The sequence below is a fragment of the Urocitellus parryii genome, chromosome 13 (assembly GCF_045843805.1).
Source record: "Urocitellus parryii isolate mUroPar1 chromosome 13, mUroPar1.hap1, whole genome shotgun sequence".
Lineage (NCBI taxonomy): Eukaryota > Metazoa > Chordata > Mammalia > Rodentia > Sciuridae > Urocitellus > Urocitellus parryii.
The window spans coordinates 66,114,036-66,135,840 of record NC_135543.1 but is presented as its reverse complement, the minus strand read 5'-3'; the positions used below and the strand labels follow the sequence as shown (position 1 = coordinate 66,135,840).

At 36.2% G+C, this 21,805-nt stretch overlaps 1 protein-coding gene across 2 annotated transcripts in view; it reads right to left on the bottom strand.

Moving 5' to 3' along the window:
• Nucleotides 1-21,805, bottom strand: part of Slc71a2 (solute carrier family 71 member 2) — a 60,704-nt gene that overhangs the window by 20,544 nt on the left and 18,355 nt on the right. For both annotated transcript variants that reach the window (XM_026406911.2, XM_026406912.2), the window contains exons 2-3: nucleotides 20,204-20,299; nucleotides 8,367-8,429 (exon numbers count right to left, since the gene is read on the bottom strand). In XM_026406911.2, coding sequence (XP_026262696.1) covers nucleotides 8,367-8,429; nucleotides 20,204-20,299 — 159 coding nt within the window. The remainder of the gene's footprint in view (nucleotides 1-8,366; nucleotides 8,430-20,203; nucleotides 20,300-21,805) is intronic.

Sequence of the window (21,805 nt, the reverse complement as noted above, 5' to 3'; positions counted from 1 at the left end):
CAGTGACTCAGGTGAGGCAGGAGGATCACAAGTTCAAAGCCAGCCCCAGCAAATTACTGAGGCCCTACGCAACTTAGTGTGAACCTATCTCAAACATTTAAAAAAATCTGGGATGTGGATCATTGGTTATGCATCACTGGGTTCAATCCCCAGTACAAAAAAAAAAAAAAAACACCAAAACCCTTTGCATAACATATAAATAGGACTCACCAAAATCTGACCACTGACATAATATCCTATGTTTTGGCTACACACAACGTTTGTGGTTTTCTGAATGTACCATGTTCCTTTGTGCATAGGCTCCCACTATGCCTGCTTATCCTTCCCACACTTGGACTAGTAAGCTGCCAGTCATTCTTCCTGACCAGGAACAAGAAGCACCTCTTCCTCTAGCTAGTCTCTCAGCTAATGAAGCAGTATTCATTACATCATGGGGATAGGGTAAAGGGAAGGGGCATAATAAACAAATCTCCCCACATAATATATTGTCATTTCAAAACTTCATTGCAATTCTACTTTTTGCCTATCTTTTCTACTGTGTTAAAAACAGAGTAGTATCAGAATGAGGAGGCTCCTTTTCATCTCTGTACCCTGAGGTCTATACTAGAACCCAGTTGGTGAACTGAACAGAACTTTTAAGAGTAAATCAACTCACAGAAGTTTCCAAGATCACATAGCTGGGAAGAAAAAGGAACAGATTCCAAACTCTCTTTGGCCACCAGTTAACCCCAGTTAACCCTACACGAATTGTCCAGGAGAGCAGACGTGGGTAAAATAAAGTAAGTAGAGGTGAGAGGAGAACTCAATGGAAAGTGCAGCTGAAGAGAAAAGCTTTTTTGGCTCCTATGAAATGTAAACTTTACCCATGGCCCAGGAAATGAATCTTGACTCCTGAGCCACGATAGACTTCAAGGGCATTTGATGTGGTCTCCTATCAAGAGTAATAGAAGATTAAATATATTTCCTTTAAGAGCTAAAAGATGGCAGAAGAAGGGCTCAAATTTAGGACTTGTGATAATTAGCTTCATGTATTTTAGAAAACATTTTATGTTGCTTCAAAATCTCACAAGTAACAGTAAAGACCTGAGAAAATGAAAAGAAATTTAAGAGGGGAAGGCAGTAGAAAAGAATAAACACAAACACCATCAAAACAGTAACAAAAACTTCTGAAGTACAAAGAACCCAGGAAAAGTTTCTGGACAATTTTGATTTCAGATTTCACACATTGCTAACATTGGGAATTTACATCACGTGTGTGTGTGTGTGTGTGTGCGTTGCGGTGCTTGAGCCCTGCACATTCTCTACCATTGAGCCATGTGCCCAGCCCCATGTATGCCATTTTTAAATAACAGATATGAGAAGGCCAAGTATTAAAATTATATTTAAAATAATGTAGTTTGATAGAAAAAATTATTGCCTCCTAGATTATGTATTTAAATTTCATTTTAATACCTACTTTAAATATTACTGAAATCAAATCCTCAATGACAATAACAGATACTAAAGGTATCTTCTGTTTTATTAAGATGCTGTAACAATTTAATAGAACACTTGCTTCTTCGGAAAACATATTTCCTAAAAATCAAAGATTTTCTGCTGTCAGTTAATTTCTTTACTACCCAAACTGGCCTTAAATCCCATCTGGCTACATTACTAGAGCAGGACATTTTGTACTTTGATGGGTAAGTACTTCATAAATATTGAAGCTGCCTCACCTCCAGTCCAGAGCAGTGGAATTGACCAACCATGGATTGAGAACCTCTGAAATCACGAGCCAAAATAACCTTCCTTCAAGTTGTTCTTGTCAAATTTTTGGTTACAATGGTGAGAAGCTGACTGACACACTTAGATTTCACATTGCTGCCAGGGAAGACCCCAGGAGCCAGCTTGAGGGTTCGCTCTGAGGGGTCCTCACAACTCGCTGACACTGATATCTTCTTCCTATTGTAGACTTCACTGTTCAATTTGATTTTTATCAAGAATATAGCCACATGACCTTCTGTTCCTCTACCAGGACACTTTTCCAGGGAATTTAATGGTTTTCTGTAGTCCTAGGAATTGCTATGAAGTGTCCCCTGCATTTTAAATCAAGTAGTGCTTAGCATAGTAGTTTAGCATAAAGTGCACAGAAACCATTGTCTGATAATGTTAAGAAATCTCAGGGAAAAAACAGGACATCTTTCAAGTTATTAATTCTAGGCACAGAATGCTTTTCTTAAGTACACCTATACACGTGTGCACATACACACACACCAAAAAAAAAAAAAAAAAAAAAAAAACAAAAAACTTGGAACTGAAATAAAGATTGTCCTTTTGTCATTTTTTAAAAACCATTAAAATAGCCTATTTGAGACAGATGACTTCATATATTATATTGTGATCTTTTATATTAGACTGTACTCTTAATATTAAATTAGTTTAATAATTGGTCTGAATCATGGGCCTAGAGGTTAGAGCCCAAGCTGTGGAGCTACACAGATACATGAGCTGAATCCCACTTCTGCAGCTGGGAGCCCTGGGCCTATAGGCTACTTACTAACTCTGGTAGCGCCCACCTCACAGAGAGGTGGATTCTTGTGAAATGTGTAGATCAGTGTGGTGTGTGTGAGTGCTGGCAGTTATTATTGCTGCTTTAAGACCTGCTAAGCTTTCTTGTAATGAGAAGTTTGAAGCAGTGGCTTATTTCTAAGATTCAGGAAAGCCTTTTAACTTTCCTTTTTCTTTTATTTTTTTCTGCTTTCTCCTGGAGACTCCTCCCTGCTTTTCTTGCCTTCTCTCCTCCATCTCTCAGAATCCCCAGCTCTCTTGCCTATATTGCTTCCCTTGGATTCTGCAGCACAGAGCTCCCCATGTTTTACAGATCTCCTTTCCTGGCCCTCATGTAATTGAATTAACTTCACATTATGTGGCTTGCTTTTTTCCCCTATTAAACTGATTGATAGGCACTCTGGGAAGGAGGCTCTATACTATGTGCAAAGTCTCAGGTCCTACGACATAATGATGAGCCTGTTTTAAAAACTGTTTTTACACTAAAAGATCTGTATTTGTCAGTTATATGAAAAAGAATAGCAGTTCCATTGATGTGAGATTTTTCTTTGATTTAGTTTTAAGGAATAGAAGAGATTTAAAAATCATTGTTATTAAACTATTGTATAAGGATTGTGAGATGGCACAATTGCTCTAGAAGATATGTAAGATCCTACAAAAATACCCAACCTAGTTACACCTTTACAACTCTAATTTTAAGAATCAACACAAGATTCAAGGTAAGATTTTTAAAAATTTTAGTATAAAATTATCTTCAATAGTTTGAAAACCATCAAGAAGGGAAATGGTAAATATATTATGGTATAATGGAATAGAATATAATCATCACAAATAACACAGTCAAGTCCTTGCTTTGTAAGGCAGTATGTGACTGTCAAATGACAATACAAAATGATCTTGATTATTCAATGACTGATATGTTTATTTAGTATACTAATTTACACAATTTCAAAATCATTGAGAATTAAAGAGTTTTACTTCTTTGTAAGAAAAAAATTAATAATAGAATTCCAGGAAGATGGCAGAGTAGAAAGTACATGGAATCTGTTTTCCCACCTAGCAGCAACTAACTTTGGTAGAATCTGAGTGATAATAATTACTTTAGAATTCTGCAGTATATTGCAGACTTACAATTTCCAGGAAAATGTAATTAATTTCTATCAATTTCAGCTCTTGGCACTGCAGCCCATTTTCTACCCCAGCCCCACAGCAGGAAGCTAGGCAGTGTTTCTAGAATAATCTGCATACAACGTGTGGAGGCCAGCATTCTCCCCAAAGTACTAGAGATCTATGATCTGATCACTGACTGCTGCCTTCCATAGCAGAAATGTAGGCAAAGAGGCCTTGTTACTGCCCCTCCTACTGTGGCTAAAGTATCTTCTGGGGGACTTATAGGTCCAATGCCCTTTTTTCTCTTTCTCTTTATTTCTCTTGTTTTCTCCTTCTTGAAGGCAGATATTAAAGATTAGGATATTTGAAAGCAACTGCACATACACTAGTAAGTATAAGTAACCATATATCCAGCGGAAGTCACAGACTAAGAATATACCTTAAGTCTATATCTCAGGCTGATCCCTGGCCCACAGTTTAAAAAAAAAAAAAAAAAAGAAGAAAGAAAAAAGAAAAACAAAACCCCCAGCAAACCCTGGAGAATCTGATCACCAGAAGAAAACAAAACCAAAACCTGTACCTGAAAAAGATCCAATAGCAGATCCAAGGACTTTAAAGTAACTAGCTTAAAGATGCTAAAGGAACTAAAGGAAGATGTGTGTGGGGAAAGCCAATAAAATGATATAAGAAGTAAATGGAAATATCATGACTAGACAGAAAACCTAAAAAAGAAATCAAACAAAAACTCTGGAGCTGAAAGATACACTAACTAAATTAAAAAAATATATATGTAGTGGTAGATGGAAAGTGTGCTTTTATTTCTTTCATTTTTATGTGGTGCTGAGGATCTTACCCAGTGCCTCACACATGCTAGGCAAGTGATCTGCCACTAAGCCCCAGCCCCAGCCCCCAATAACTGAAAATTTAAAGTCACTTAAAGGATTCAAAGGCAAATTTGAGCAGGCAGAATACAAAAACTTGAAAAATCAACAATGGAAATTAGCTTGAAGAACAGAAAGTCGACTATAGAAAAGTGAACAGATCCTAAAGGATCCTGGGATACCATCAAGCAGTCTAAAATATGCATAGTGGGAGTCTAAGAAGAAGAAAAAGAAAGGGGAAGAGAGACAATCTGAAGAAATAATGCCTGAAAACTTCAAGTTTTTTTTTATTACCTGTTTTTATTAGTACATTATAGTTACACATATTAGTGGGGTTCATTTTGCCATAATCACACATGCATGAAATATAATGGAATATTTCCCATTTCAGTCCCCCCAAACTTTCAAATTTTGATGAAAGACATGAATGAAAATAAATCAATAAATTCCAAGATGAACTCAGTTTCAAAACACAGTATAACAGAATCTTGAAAGAAGCAAGAGAGAAGAAACCGAACACCGAACACGTAAGGAACCACTGATAACATATCAGCATACTGCTTTTCTGGGACTTGAGAGGCCAGAAAGCAGTGGACTGATACTGCCAGGCTGACCAAAAAAAAAACAAAAAACAAACAAAAAAACCCCAAAACAAAAACCTTCATGTGATTGTGATTCCCTTTTCATAATTTTTCCTGCATATACATATACATGTATGTGTGTGTGTGTGTGCATAAACACATATGTATGCTAAAATAAAACAGAACTATGTTTATGTTCTGTTTCACACATTATGTTCTTCAAACACGTTCCTTATATGTTTGCATGATATCATATGTCTGTATCACAATGTATGTTTGTTCATTTAATTTTAAGGCATTTTAATTGTTTCCATGTTTACTGTTACAAATAAAACTATACTAGCCCTTTACCTAAATTTTTTTAAAAAATTTTATTTATTTTATTCATTTTAGTTGTTGATGGACCTTTATTTTTTTTTATTTATACATGGTGCTGAGAATCGAACCCAGTGTCTCACACATTCAAGGCTCTACCACTGAGCCACAACCCCAGCCCCTACCTGAATCTTTGAGTAACTCTATTTAATTGAATAACTTATAGAAATAAAAATTACTTTGTTAAAATAAATGAATTCTTTCTCTGCAGTGCTGGGGATCCATTCCTGAGGCCTCCTGCATGCTACAAAAGCACATTATCATTGAGCTATATCCCCAGCTTAAATGAGTATTTTCAAAGATGTATTCCACAAAAAGCTAAACTGATTAATCCTCTTATCAGCACTGTGTGGGGGCCATCCCACCAAACACTGAATAAATTAGTTCTTGTCAATTTAAAATTTTTACCAATTTGATGTATAACAACGTTACCTAATTTAAGTTAGCTTCTTTGGTTATTTTTACACCAATGCCTTTTTTAAGCTGCCAGGCTTCTTTCCTTGCCCTTTTGGGATATTGCTCCTTTTCTTATGGCTTTACTCTGACCATACTCACATGTCAAGAAGAGTATTCCTTCTTCCATTATATACGTTACAAATAACACTTTTTAATGTGTCTTTTAATTTTGATGCTGATTGTTTCGATTTACCAAAGTTTAAAATGCCAAAATAATGGACTCATTTTTTTTTGGGGGGGGGGGGAATCCCAGGGACTGAACTCAGGGGCACTGAGCCACATCCCCAGCCCTATTTGTGTTTTATTTAGAGACAGGGTCTCACTGAGTTGCTTAGGGCCTTGCTTTTGCTGGGGCTGGCTTTGAACTCACAATCCTCCTGCCTCAGCCTCACAAGCCTCTGGGATTATAGGTGTGCACCACCATGCCCGGCATAACAGACTCATTCTTTTCCTTTATGAATTCCTTTTCTAAAATGAAATTCTTCCTCAAACTAGTAAGAAAAATGTTCACTAATATTTCATTCTAATAGTTCGGTTTTGTTTTCGACATTATTTTTCTTTGCAACATTCAGTATTTAGTACATGAATATACAGTGTTGAGCGGGGGCTGTACTTCAGTGGTAGAGCGCTTGCCTAGCATGTGTGAAGCACTGGGTTTGATGCTCAGCAGTACTTTAAAAATAAATAAACAAAATAAAGGTATTGTGTCCATCTACAACTAAAAAAAATATTTTAAAAAATACAGTGTTAAGAGCTATTATACATACTATCTTTTAATTCTCACAAGCACCCTAATAGAAAGTACTCTATCTTTCCCAATTCCTAAATAATCAAGCTGAGGTTTAGGGAGGTCAAATCATTCAACTAAGTCAACATAGTTAATAAGATGCAGAGAAGAGATTTTAAGCTAAGGCAATCTGAAGCCCTACACATTCCCACTGTAGTAATAAGCATATTAAGAAATCTTAATAAAGCTATGTTTTACTGTAGAAGTGTAATCTTTATGTCTTTACCCTGAAACAGTAACCAATTATTAAAATATTTAAGACCATATTAGACCATATTGAAATTCAGCAATTCCTTATTCAAGCCCATGCATAAACTGAAATACCTTTTCCTTTTCTTTTTGGGGAAGAGAGAGAGAGAAGAGAGAGAGAGAGAGAGAGAGAGAGAGAGAGAGAGAGAGAGAGAGAGAGAAAGAAAGAATGAATGAATATGAATCTTTTTTGTAGATGGAGACAACACAATGCCTTTATTTTTATGTGAGAATCGAACCCAGGTCCCACCTGTGCTAGGCGAGCACTCTACCGCTGAGCCACAATCCCAGCCCAATACCTTTTCTCTTCTATCTTCTAGAATAACATTGTAGATGTTCCTTGGTGGAAGCATGGCATCATACTCATCTTTATAGACTCAGTTGGTTTTATTATGCAGAACCAGACACATAAAACACACTTTATCAGTTTCTCTACAAGACAAATATCTATAAAGCAACCTTCCTGAGAACTACTGTATTTAAGGATACACTTAACTATAATTTTATCAATTTTTTCTCTCGTGAATTTTAGTTTTTTTTTTTAAATCTACTGTGCTCATAAGCTGGTGCTCACACCATTCTTAATGATATTCTTCCTTCTCTTACTGAGTATTAAAAATTTGTTCTTTCAACTTTATTTAAACTGACTGTATCCTCAAATCCTTTCCAAAAATAGGCAAAGAATAAATAATATTAATTAAAGTTGATGCTGCTCAAAGCTGGGAATCCAAATTTCTATGGCTAAATTCAACAAATTACTAGGGCACAATTTTAAGTGTGTTGTTATGCATAAAGCATAATTATAAACAGATTCACAGTATCTAAGCTGGGAAGGGCACATTATACCTTATACCCACAGACTTTACTATCATCTTTTCTGGTACATATCACATTAAAATTGAAATAATGAATTAAGACTATTTAAATCAAGTGGTAAAACTAAATAAATATCCAACTGAATTCTGATGCTTCCTTCTGCCTCAGACTCAAAGTCTATCTGATAAAAATAAAAGGAGGCCTGTAAAGTATTCACATTATTTTTAAAATTGAGATAATGAATTAAGACTATTTAAATCAAGTGGTTAAGAGTAAATAAATATCCAACTGAATTCTGATGCTTCCTTCTGCCTCAGACTCAAAGTTTATCTGATTAAAAAAAAGGAGGCCTGTAAAGTATTCACATTATTTTTAACAGTAAACCAATCTATGACTAATGTATTTGTGTTGATTTTAGTCTGACTTTGATAAGTCAACTAAAAATTTAAAGTCTCCAGAGCAAGTAGTAATTGCTTCCCTAAGAATCACTTAAATCTCCAAAGTTGAACTACTTAAGAATTCATAATTTTGTTTCATTCTGAACCATACAAAAATTGTTCTTACCTTTACACCTTGAATGAGACCATTCATGAGGAATGTGTGTTGAGGAAACGTTTCATGTAGAACCTACAAACAAACATACATACATCAAGACATATTCAAATGTAAATTAAAAGGAAAGATTTCTGCCTCTACTAATGGCAGGCTACAGAAGTAAGATGAACCCTGTAATAAAAAATTATAAAATACTACATGAAATGCAGAAAAAAAATCTTAAAGATATGAAAAGGTAATAATATAGTGAGGCAAAAAAAAGGTAAGCCCAGCACTTAAAGTTGCTTATCACTAAACATTTACAGCAAAAATTGAATCATTTAATGGCTTCTACCCTCAACTACCAACAACTTTAAGTAGATGCCCTCAAAGGGTTATACAAACTCAGTGACCCAGTTTCATAACACCTAGGTAGTTCAGAAAAATCACAAGCCTTAGATTTGTACAAATTACCTCCGGATGCCTAGAAAACTCAAAATCACTTCTAAAGAAGCCATGACTGAGGCTTCAAATCAATCATACATGTATTTTTTCAAATGAACAGCACTTAATCACAGGTAACCTTGTACAAAAGGAAAAAGAATCTATAAGCAAGAAAAAAACACTAAACAAGACAAAAGAAAAAAAATAACACAGAAATAGATCCCTCAAAATGTCAAATTTTGGAATTATCCGGTACAGACTTCAAAAAATGAATATGCTTACTATGTTCTAAGACATAGAACACATGATTAAAAACTTTTTTTTGTGGACTACATTCAAACTTGAGATTCTGTCTTAGCTTCCTAAAAAGTAGGGGTTACAGGCATGCACTACCATGTTCAGCTCGGCCATGTCTTTTTAGGTATATCATTCAAAGCACAATCTATGAAAGAATAAATCCATAATATAGATTTCATTAAAATTAAAAGATTTATGCTCTGTAAAAGACACTGTCAAGAGAACAAAAAGCCACAGACTGAGAGAACATTTGCAAAAAAAAAAAAAAAAAACTCATAAAGGACTGTTAACTAAAATTTTATAAAGAATTATTAAGGCTCAACAATAAGAAAACTAACAATTTGATTAAAAAATGGCCTTCCACCAAAGAATATATAAGGTGCCAAATAAGCATGTGAAAAGATGCAGTACACTATGTTATCAGAAAATGCAATTAAAACCAGATACCATTTCACACCTATCACAATGGCCCACATCTATAATATTGACAACTCCAAAACTAATGAAGATGTGGGGCAACAGAAATTCTCATTCATTGCTAATGGGAATACAAAACAGTACCAGTTTGGAAGACAGACTGATGGTTTCTTAGAAAACTAAACATACTCTTTTTTGATACTGGGAATTGAAACCATGGGCACTTAACCGCTGAGCCACATCCCTAGTTCTTTTTATTTTTTTTTATTTTGAGATAGAGACTTGCTAAGTTGCTGAGGCTGGCTCAGAGCTTACAATCCTCCTGTCTCAGCCTCCTGAGGGGATTACAGGCATGCAAAACCACTCCTGGCTGAACATACTCTTACCAAATGATTCAGGAGTCATGCTTCTTGGTATTTACCCAAAGAAGCTAAAAACTTACATCTACATAAAAACTTGCACAAAGTCTTTTATTTAAAAAGAATAAAGTCTTTTATTGGGCATGGTGGCCAACATGTAATTCCAGTGGCTGGGGAGGCGAGGCTGAGGCAGGAGGATCTTGAGTTCAAAGCCAGCCTCAGCAATTTAGCCCTAAGCCTAAGCAATTCAGCAAGACCCCGTCTCTAAATAAAATATTTTAAAAAAGGCTGAGGATGTGGCTCAGTGGTAAGCATCCCTGGTATCCTCCCCACAAAAAAAAAAAAAAAAAAAAAAAAAAAAAAGAAAGAAAAGAAAAGAATAAAGTCTTAAAAAAATGAAACTAAAATCCATTCAAAAATCATTTCCAATCTTAGTATTTGAACATTATTGTTTATACTCAGGAGAAAGAAACACAAATAAAGGATACTGAGTATCTCAATGGAATATCATCAAAGTTCTCTGAAAAATCTTCCAAAAATAATATAGGTGCTGGTCGTGGTGGTGTACACCTGTAATCCCAGAGTCTCATGAGGCTGAGGCAGCCTCAGCAAAAGTGAGGGGCTAAGCAACTTAGTGAGATCCTGTCTCTAAATAAAATAAAAAATAGGCTAGGGATGTGGCTCAGTGCCCCTGAGTTCAATCCCCAGTACCCGCTCCCCCCCCCAAAAAAAAAACCAACAAAACATGGGTTATAGGGATATAGACATTCTTCTTTTAAAAGAAAAAAATACTGATCAAGATAAGAACCATCCAATAAATTTGCTATGTGCATCATAAAAATACAGCAAACTAGCAAAACTAGCAATATTTATATATAAAAAAAGTCTCTGATCCTGGGTATGCCAGTTATTATCCCATTACCCCTTGGTCCCACATTTCTCCCTTCCATACTCCACTGCGTTGGACCAACAACGGTAGGAAGCTGGAGACATTTCTGAGACCTCTCTTACCCAATGGCTTCCTCTTAGTCCTTGTCAGTGGGAAACAGAGCTGAGGGAAGTGCTGCTGCTGAACAGTGCATTAACTCCAGGGCTGCCCTCACCTACCAAAGGCGCAGCAGTGCTGATTCTTCCCTGCCCCCACCTCACACTCACCCTCCAACCTTGACCATCCCTATAACAATTCTACACGGAAATGATCTGAACATGCACCCTCTTTGTGCAAGTGCTGCAACCTAGGAAGCAGAGACAATCACTTAAGTCTAGCAGAACCACAGCCATGCATGAATGGCGTGCATTCATTGAGCTCCACATTAAACACACTAGATCCACTATGATTTTCAGCACTATGGGACCATCTGGTCCCATCTGGTCAACTCACACTATTTAATTCAACTAAAAAATTTCTATATTCACATGTTAATCTGTATTTTAACAGCTTTTCTGTTTCCTATCCCTCATCCCAAAAGGGAAACAATAAAATCTTCAATTGGAGAGATAAATAAAACAAGTCAACAGTAAATAAGTATATACAACATTTTTTAGATGGCTAACTTTCATCATAAAATAAAGTAAGAGTAAAGAAACACGCAATATTCTACTCAAAACTTTTTTTTTGAGGGGGAGGCAGGGTGTACTGGGCATTGAACTCAGGGGCACAAAACCAAAGAGCCACCTCCCCAGCCCTATTATATTTTATTTAGAGACAGGGTCTCACTGAGTTGCTTAGCGCCTCACTTTTGCTGAGGCTGGCTTTGAACTCATGATCCTTCTGCCTCAGCCTCTTGAGCTGCTGGGATTACAGGCATCCACTGTCATGGCCCGGCCTCTACTCAAACTTTTAATTATAAATTTAAAAACTCAAAGCATACAGTTAATTTAAATACAAAATAAAATAACTGGCTGGGTGCAGTGGCCCACATCTGTAACCATACATCTTAATCTTCTACTCAAGAAGATTAAGTTCAAGGCCAGACTAGGCAATCAAGTGACACAAGCCTCAAAATCTCAAAAAAGGATTGGGAGTACAGCTCAGTGGTAGAGCACTTGCCTAGAATGTGCAAGGTCAAGTGTTCAAACTCGAGTGCAATTGGGGGGGGGGGTTAAAAAGAAAGAAAAAGATAAGAACTCTTATCAAAGAATAAAGTAAACCCAATGACAAAAGGTTCAGCAAATAGATAAGATCAAGGGTTTTATTTTTAATATAACCTTTTATAAGAAAATCTCAATGGAGGCATCTTATTTAAAACAAAAAAAAAAGGATTACAGTAAACATAAAATATAATTTGCTTATCACTTAACAAAAAAGTAACTTAGAAAGTTTTGAGAATTGAACTGTTTTCCAATGTAAAAAACTAAGAAATATCTGCACATATATAAACATATGCCTACACATTACATACACATGCCCACAGCTGTGTTTCTCTACTTCCAATAATGTAACAGAAGAAATGTGCAAGTAGAACCTATAACATCCCTGGAAAACCAAGAATAGTGAGGTACTTCTGGATGATCCAGAGTAGATAGTGAAAAGCTGACACAAAACCTGTGAGTTGAAGCAAAGTAACATTTGAGGGGGGAGAGAAGACCTTTGAAGAAATAAATTTTCCAGAACCTAGGAAGAACCCTCCATCAGGATAGGGAAAAAAAAAGCAGCCACAAGTGAATGTATTATTAAAAGATCACAAAATAAGCTCCCTGGTATCCTGTTCTCAGAGCTGCAGACCTTCGTAATGACCCCATGATAAAAATCACAAGTATAGTTCTTTGAAGTGGGATTTCTAAGCAGGACACATGCAGGATTAAAGGGGGTGGGATTAAAAAGGATAGTGATGCAGATTACTTATGACTAGTCAAATTGGCACAACGCTCTATAAACACACTAAAGAAATCACAGGGTACCCACATTTCATCCAGAGCTCCTATAACCAGTCCCTGCATTAAGCTACCAGAAATGTGTTTAGACACATACGTCTGTAAACTGATGGGTAATGCACTTTTGACTCATTGTTTTTTAAAGTGTGAATGTCAATGTGTGAATTTCAGAAGATTTGACCAACATCCATGATTTGTAGCTTCTCACAGGATTCCAGAAGATCTAAAATGACCATGTTGCTAATTGGCTGAGTAAAGAGATTGTGGTTGCTGCTGTTCCAAACACAGCACAGCACACTCTTACCCCACCTCATGCATTTATCACCACTTGCCTGGCCCCAGAAGACATTTTATTTCTCAATCCCTAATCTACATTTTTACTTGTAAATATTACAGATACACAAAATTTAACAAAAAAAAAAAAAAAGTAAACCATTCAAAATAACAAAAAGGACACACACACAAAAAGGAAAAAATAATCTACCTCACCTCCACCAGCTAATAATGGAAGGAAACAAACAAGCCTTAAAGTAAGTATAAATATTCCCCAAGTGATTTAAGATACTACATGCATTACAAACAACACACTGCACAATTATAGACCTGCACCAAATGAAGCAACACACAAGAAAGCCTTCAAGAATTGATTACAGAAGAAAATTCAGAAAGAACAACAACATCAGAATGGAGATATATCAGAGTAGATACAACTGAATACTATCCGTATAATATGTTAACAATATTTTGTGGTATTTTAAAATAATCAGCCATTTAAAAATGTAAAAATCATTCTTATCACAGAAACAGTACGAAAGCAGACAGTAAGCCAGATATAGACCAAGGACAGTGTGGAAACCTGTGAGACCTAAAGGAAAGACAATTCTTGTTAATGTTCGTCTTCCCATCAGATGAAATGGATGTGGAAGTCAAGAGATACGAAAGTATTGAGAAAAATCTATAACAAAATTGGAATGCACACCAAAACATTTCATATCCCAAATTTTAAGACAATGGTAACCATTGGAGGGTCTCCTTGTCTTGTCATGTCAGTACTTCTTGTAACTATATTGTTGAAATCAGCAGAGGTCTTTTTTTTAAGCACTTGCTTGTTTGCTGATATGAAAGTATATAACAGTACAGAAACAAATGCCCAGCAAAGCTCACTGCATCTGTTTGGTTAATGATCATTACAGCATCATAGCTGGCTGTGCAAGAGAAGGCAAAGATTTAACAAATATTGTTAACATATTATAGATACTTTACTGGGTGGTACTTATTTTAATAATTATCAAGCACACAAACAGGCACGTTTTGGGCACTTTGTTCACAAAACCACTAGTAAATCACCAGGTGAACCTGGGACATCTTGTGATTCCAGAAAGCAAGATGGTCTCTGTGTGACTATAGTTATTAGAGCATTTACTTTACTTCCTTTCCACATGAAGAGCAAATTATCCAATGAAGTGCTTGTGTATTATGACAAAAACTCCTAGCATACAGTCCTATCCTTTACCAGCCACCCTAACTCAAAAACAAAAACAAAACAAAGCAAAAGAATAACAAAAACAAAACAATGATTAAGTGAAGAAGATAGGAGGGCTGGCTAACAAAGCAAAAAAGAGGATGACAAGACAGACTATGTGTTCACTGAATGATGGAAGAAATGGGCACATTATCTTGAGAGTCAGCAAGGAGAGGGAACAAAAATTGAATGTGGCAGAAAAGTGTTTAAAAAGCATTCTTTGGATTTTCAGGCCATCACATGAAAAGGATGAGGGAGTGGGGAATATTGAACTCCTGAATCTAGCAGGATTTCAAGGTCAGCTTGCAAAATAGAATCTGTAAATCACAAGAAATAAAATTCTTTACTTATAAGAACATTAAGCATGTCTTTATCAAAATAAGTGCCCAATTTAAATACTTATGAAGACACCAAAATTGATCAGATTACTTTATTTAAAATAAATTGAAGTCAGGGGACTCTGAGAGGATGCATGTTTGTACTAGAGGACAGAATGTCAGGCAGGAACATAAGATGAGAGAAAAGTCAACTTTTAAGTATAAACCACCATTCAACACAACTCCTACTACTAGAAGTTAAGTCCAGTTTTATAAATTTGCTCCAGAGGTTTAGGGGTAAGTCCTTTCTGACGGTGTTTAATAAACAAACTAAACTGTAAGCTAGGTCATGGCTACATAACAAAGGCAACAAATCTCAAGGAGCAAATGACTTTGGACTAAGAAGTAAACTGCTCTGCACTGTTTCAAATAGATACTAATCATTGCCAGAAAGTAGGGTTACTCAGACTGTCAAAAATATTAATACATATACAGTTTTCTGGACTGCCAAATTATGCTCTCAACACTTTTATTTTTTTATCTTGATGGAAACAAGAAAGAATGCTGTCCACTTAGCAAAGGAAAAAAATGAACAAACAAAAAGAGCACATGTGAATCAACATTTTAACAGTTATGCCATGGTGGGTGATGGACTCAAGATGCCAAGGACTAGAAATTGGAAAATAGCAAACTCCTGCATTAAAAAAGAAGATAGGGCTGGGGATATAGCTCAGCTGGTAAGTGCTTTCCTCACATGCACAAGGCCATGGATTCCATCCCCAGCAACACACACACTAAAATATACAAAAAAAAAAAAAAAAAAAAAAAGAAAAAAGAAAAAGAAAGAAAGAAAAAAGATAAATGAACTTTTGTGAAGAAATAAACCTTAATTTTGACTCTTTCTTATTAAAGAACCAAATTACCACTTCTCTGTCCAACCAGAAAGGACAAGCGGAGAGGGCATATTTGTTTTCCACAGGAAGGAGTTGCACCAGCACCCCTAATCCAAAAATGAAACAAGATTAACATACTCTGGTATGAAGGGTGGACAGAGTCAGGAAAGTACAGGGCATTTAGCTTTATTTAGCAATACCAAAAATCCCAGAAAGAGAGAAGGAAGGAGCACATCTACTAACTCAGTTACACTTCTTAAATAGAATTACAGAATCATGCCAGCAACTGTATTCCTCACGCTAAATGTGCATATTACCCTAATTTCTGCAAGCAGCATTTAATTAACTAATTAATTACAAAAAGAAGGAATCTAACAATCTAACCGAGAGTCAGAATGACCAAAGGACACAATAATTGTCTAAAAGGTTTTGGGAATTTCTTTCCTTTTGGTACTGGGGATTGAATGCAGGGAAGCTTTACTTCAAAGCTACATCCCTAGTCCTTTTTATTTTGAGACAGGGTCTCACTAAGTTGCTGAGGGTCTCACTAAATTGACAGACTGCATGGCCTCTAACTTGTTCTGCCTCAGTCTCTGAAGTCACAGGGATTATAGGTGTATGCCACCATGCCTGGCAGGTTTTAGAATTTCTGACAGGGTAAAAAATGAACTAAGGTATTTCTTCATTTTAATTTGAATCCCTACCAACAAAGGATGACTACAGAATTACTTTTATAATGAGAAACCTGCTGAGCTAATAGAACAGACCACAAAAGAAACATTATTTTGAAACTTTTTGTTTATGTTTTTGTACTAAGGATTGAACTCAGGGCCTTCCAAATGCTAGGCAAATGCTCTACCACTGAGCTATATCCCCAGTCCTGATACTCTACTTTGTAAACAAGCTGGAGGTGGGGGAACCAAAGTGCTAGGGCCAAAAATCTCAGTTTCTTAAAACAAGTGGCCCAGTCCACTTCACATCCACTGGGATGGCTGCTATTGAAAATAAAGCAAGTCCCATAAAATAACAAGTGTCAGCAATCAGAGAAACCAGGGAAACCAGAACCCTTATACACTGTTGGTAGGAATATCAAATGGTACTACAGTCTCCATGGAAAAGAGTTTGGCAGTTCCTCAAAAAATTAAAAATAAATCACTCTATGATATAGCAATTCCATTTCTGGATATGTGCCAAAAAGAATTAAAAGCAAGGACTTTTTTGTATACTCATGAACTTTCAGTTGTGAAGAAATAAATCCTAATTCTGATCCTTCCTTATCAAAGAACCAAACATTACCACTTCTCTGTCCAATCAGAAAAGACAGAAGGTAGAGGGCATACCTGTTTTCCACAGGGAAGAGTTGTACCAGCATCCCCAATCCAAAAACAAAACAGAGTTAGCACAGTCTGGTTAGCACAGCAGCATTATTCCCTACATCCAATAGGTAAAAGCAAGCCAAGTGTTCACCAACCAAATAAAGGATAAACAAAATGTGTATGTAGTTATGATAGAATATTATTTAGCCTTAAAGACAAAGGAAATCCTGAGATATACAACTTGGATAACCTTGAGAATATTATACTAAGTGAAAGAAGATAGTCACAGAAAGATAAATATGATTCTAGTTATGTGAGGTGGAGTTGTCAAAATTCATAGAAACGACAAGAGAATGATAATTGCTGAGGGCTGCAGAGAAGGGGAAAGGGAGGCTGATGAACAGGTATGAAGTTTCACTCTCTACAAGTTAGAGTTCTAGATGCTGATGACAGTTGTACAACATTATGAATTCTGTACCACTAACTACACCTTTAAATGGTTAAAACAGTTAATTTATGTTTGGTATACTCTAACACAATTTGCTGGTGGGTCTATATTCGTACCAAAAATGTGTCATGAGGACATTCACTTGAGGACACAGGTATGTGCCTGCAACAGATATATTTGTTCAAAGAAAATAGTTATTAATCACCACTAAGTTCTAGGCAGCACTAGGCACTAGGGACACAGTGATGAAAGGTTAGATGGGAATCACTTATCTTATAATTACTAATTACTAAGAATGAAAAGGTAGTGCAGCAAGAAAAAAATAAAAGAGGATAAATAAAAGAGATACAGGGATTTTTTAAAGTCCAGTGCTCCATCCAAGTTATAATTTTAATTAACCAAACTGTATTTTAAATGTGACGGAAGACTTAAAAACTTAAACCATCTGTAGCAAAGTCTTATGTAAAGCTAAATGGCTGAGAGCCATCCAAAAGTTCTTTATTTTCTAAACTTCACTGGGGAACAAGGGATTAATTATACCAAAAGGGATTCTCTGTTAAGGCAAAATAATTATTGGGATGAGTTAAGCACGAATGATTTTTAAAAACAACTGAAACTTGAGGACAATTAAAAAGGCTTTTTATTAAAATTAAATGTTAAATAATCAGTAAGACCAAAATCTTCCTCACAATCTCTTCTTTGGCACCTCTCTTGCCTCTAATCATGTACATCAATAATAGAATCTCAGAAAAGAAAATTTTGGGAACAATAGCAGAATATACATTGGAATCCAAAACAAAAAGTTGATGTAAGAAAAGACTTGGGAAGCCAAGGGCGGTAGCACATGCCTGTAATCCCAGTGGCTCAGGAGGCTGAGGCATAAGGATTGCAAATTCAAAGTCAGCCTGAGCAACTCAGCAAGTCTCTAAATAAAATATAAAAATGGCCTGGGGATGTGGGCTTAATGGTTAATTAAGTGCCTCTGGGTTTAATTCCCAGTATCAAAAAAAAAAAAAAGCTTGGGAGAGCCTTGAACAGGCTGTGGAAGGAACTTAAGCCAGTTGCTTATGTATTTTTAGATCATCATTATATTAGTTGTTAGGACTGCTATAACAAAATGCCACAGACTGGGTAGCTAAAACGATACACATTATTTGTCACAGTTCTGGAGGCTGGAAGCCCAACATTAAGGTTTCAGCAGGGTTGGTTTCTCCTGCGGCCTCTCTCCTTGACTTTAGATGGCCATTTTTTCTCCATGTCCTTGGATGTTCTTTCCTCAGTCCTACCTGAGTCCAGATTTCCCTTCCTTATAAGGAGGCCATTCAATTTGAATTAGGGCCTGACCTAACAGCCTCATTTTAACTTAAACACCACCTTACAGGCCCTGACTCCAAATACAGTTGCATTCTGGGGTTCTGGGGTATAGACTTAAATATGCTCTTTTGCAGGAGGCGGGGGGGGGGAGGCGGGGGGAGACACAATTCAGCCCACAGTAGTCACTTTTAATGATTCCTCTTCTTGGAAATGGTAGTGTGTAGCTAAGTGGTATAGCACTTGCCTAGCTGTGCCCCCTGGGTTTGACCCCCAGCGCTGTACTCACATGTACACAAATCCTCTTAAGTCTCTTTCTCAATTTTATTCAAAATTCAAAATTCCCAAAATAAAATATCTGATTTCTAAAGCTTTGGTTAAAGGACCACTCCAGGGCTTGCTAGCTTTGAAAATGTTACAGCATACATGTGTACAGGTATCAGGGAAGGGGAAAGGTGTAGCCAGGTCATCCAAAGAAATATCTGTTGCACTACTTCTTAAATGACCAGCAGCATTACAAGTATACTCAGATATCTTTATTTCTATAAGTCCAAGGTTTCTCTATCCACTGTTATCCCAGTGTTCCATGCACAGCCACAAGCCTACCCTTATCCTCAGATGAAATCAATACGGTGTTGTGCCAAGTCACTGAATGCAGAGGCAATACTATGAGACCATTCCTCTGGATTCAGGATCTCCAGATGACATCCTTCTATCAGTCCTGTTGATCTTAACTGACATTCTGTTACCTGAAGACTAAATGCTAAGTCTGTTTTTAACCAACATGAAATAGCACAAGGGAGGAAATGGATGAAAATTAAACTTCTTTTTTTAAAAAATTTATTTATTTTTTAGTTATCGGTGGACACAACATCTTTGTTTTGTATGTGGTGCTGAGGATCGAACCTGGGCCGCACGCATGCCAGGGGAACGCGCTACCGCTTGAGCCACATCCCCAGCCCCAAACTTCCTTTTTTAAATGGTGAAAAGGCAGTAGTTAATTTTCGATAACTTCAATAGGAAATTATTATACACATGTGAAGTCTCTGATCAGTAATTGACTCTGTCGTACTAGATACACTATAGTTTTTCTTCGTACCAATTCATCCCAGGTTTGTTTCCTTGAACTCCAATTGGCACTTAGATGTGTGTAATTCTTTGCTTATTTGAGAACCAACCCTAAATTTCTCAGGGATCTGAGTTCCTGTCAGGAAATTCAACACTGGGTTGGTAGAAATGGCTACAAATAAGATATCAAAACCAGAAAAACAGACATTCTTGTGATTATTACTTCCATTTTTACAAGGTGCTTGTCAATCTCTTATTTACTATGTCCTCAAGTCACAAAGACAACACAAACTTCAACAAAGCTTTGCAATTATTTCCTATAGGATATCTAAGGACCTTACTAAATATATATAGTTCACTTTATAATAGCATACCGTGGACACTGGTTCAGTGGGAGTGCAGTGCTACCCATGAATATTAAATGAGATGTTTTGTTGCAGGTGGTTTACAGAACACATGGTAGAAACAACCCAACTGAACAAGCAGTCTTTAATCACTACCAAGAGCTACTTCAAACATAAGCCCAGATACCCAAACCTAGGGATGCCTGCCTAAGAACCTCTATAGCCTTCATAAACAAGGACCAGTCAGTAATACTTACAGTCAACATTGGCGTTGTTAAGAGGCCCCATGCAAAGAATTCTAGGAAGATGACAATAGCAGCATGGTAAACACTTGGTCGGCCAAAGCCTTGGAGCTGAAAAAGAAAGAAAGTTATTATGAAGCATAGAAAACAGATAAAAGAAATGATCTTAAAATGGCATTAAAAATACAAATTAAATTAGACCACCTTAATTATTTAACATGAAACTTACTTATAGGGGCCAGGAATATAACTCAATGGTAAAGTATATGCTTATTACCATGTGCAAGGCCCTGGGTTCCATCCCCAACACCCCACTCACACCCACCCTTCTTTCTGTGGTATTCTTTATTCCCTCGCCTCCCCTAATCACAGTACTAAATTACTAAAGTACTAAAATTAGAGACTAGTCCCATCAATGTAAATCACTGGCATTTTGGTAGGAAATTAATTGGGTCTTCAAGACCTTACTGTCCCTTACTAATTCTAATTCTGTACTTTTCAGTAACTTAACCTCTCTGCCTGAAGTTTCCTTAGCTACATAATGAGAAAGATGAATATGTGGGTCAGATGCTCAAAAGTCTCAGTGGAAGCACATAATTGGAAGAGAACCAATAAGAATCAGGTTAAATCTGGAAACACACTCTGTATCTAAAGTCAAAATTCAGCTTTCTGTTTCCATTTTGTTATAAAGGTTCTACCTAATCTGATATTTTCTATAGTTTGTGATTCCTGGAGATGAAATCTAAACTTCCCTTTCAATGTAATGTCTTTGACTCTGTGGCAATGCTTGTTGCAAAACCACTGTTCTACTAGTATGTGGCAGTAACTGGAAGTGATATTCAGAAGACTTAAAAAAAAAAATCACACCCTATTCCCATTCTTATATTTACAAGTCGTCAAAAGGTAGAAGTATATTTGTATGGTCAGACAAATCCAGATTGTAGAAGAGTCTGCAAGACAACTGACCTGGTCTCCTTAAAAATGTCAATGTCACTGAATAAAATAAAATAAAGGCAAGAGACTGATCAAAATTAAAGACACTTGAGTCAAGAAAACAAAAATGGGTACTTCTTGACTGGATTCTCATGAAATGGGAACAATGGGAGAAATATAACTAAGAACTATATATTAGATAATCATGTGGCATTAATCTTATATTTCTGGGTATTCTTGATGTCTGCAACTTACTGTCAAATGGTTTAGGAAAAACTGGTACATATATCCATTCTAAATCAAAGGTCATAAAATTTTAACTGCTGGATTTAGATGAAGGGAATATAAATGTTCATTTTACTATTTATTTTTTGTAGTTCTGACTTTTCCCCCCCAAAACAGCCAGTACAACTGCTATCAATATTCAAACCTGCAAATCCCTTGGCTAATAAGTATTTTTAAAAAGAATTAAATTATATGACATTTGTAAAACAACACATTCACAACAGAAACTTAAGTTTAAACAATAGAAAAAGGACCACTTAAGAGCCTAACTAAAAAAAAAAAAAAAAGATTAAAAATGCATTTATTAGCACTAGATTTAAAAAGTACCAGTTTTGCTGGTCCTTTACTAGAATGGAAACTGTCACAACTACTCAGCTTTGCCTGAGACAGGCCTGTTTG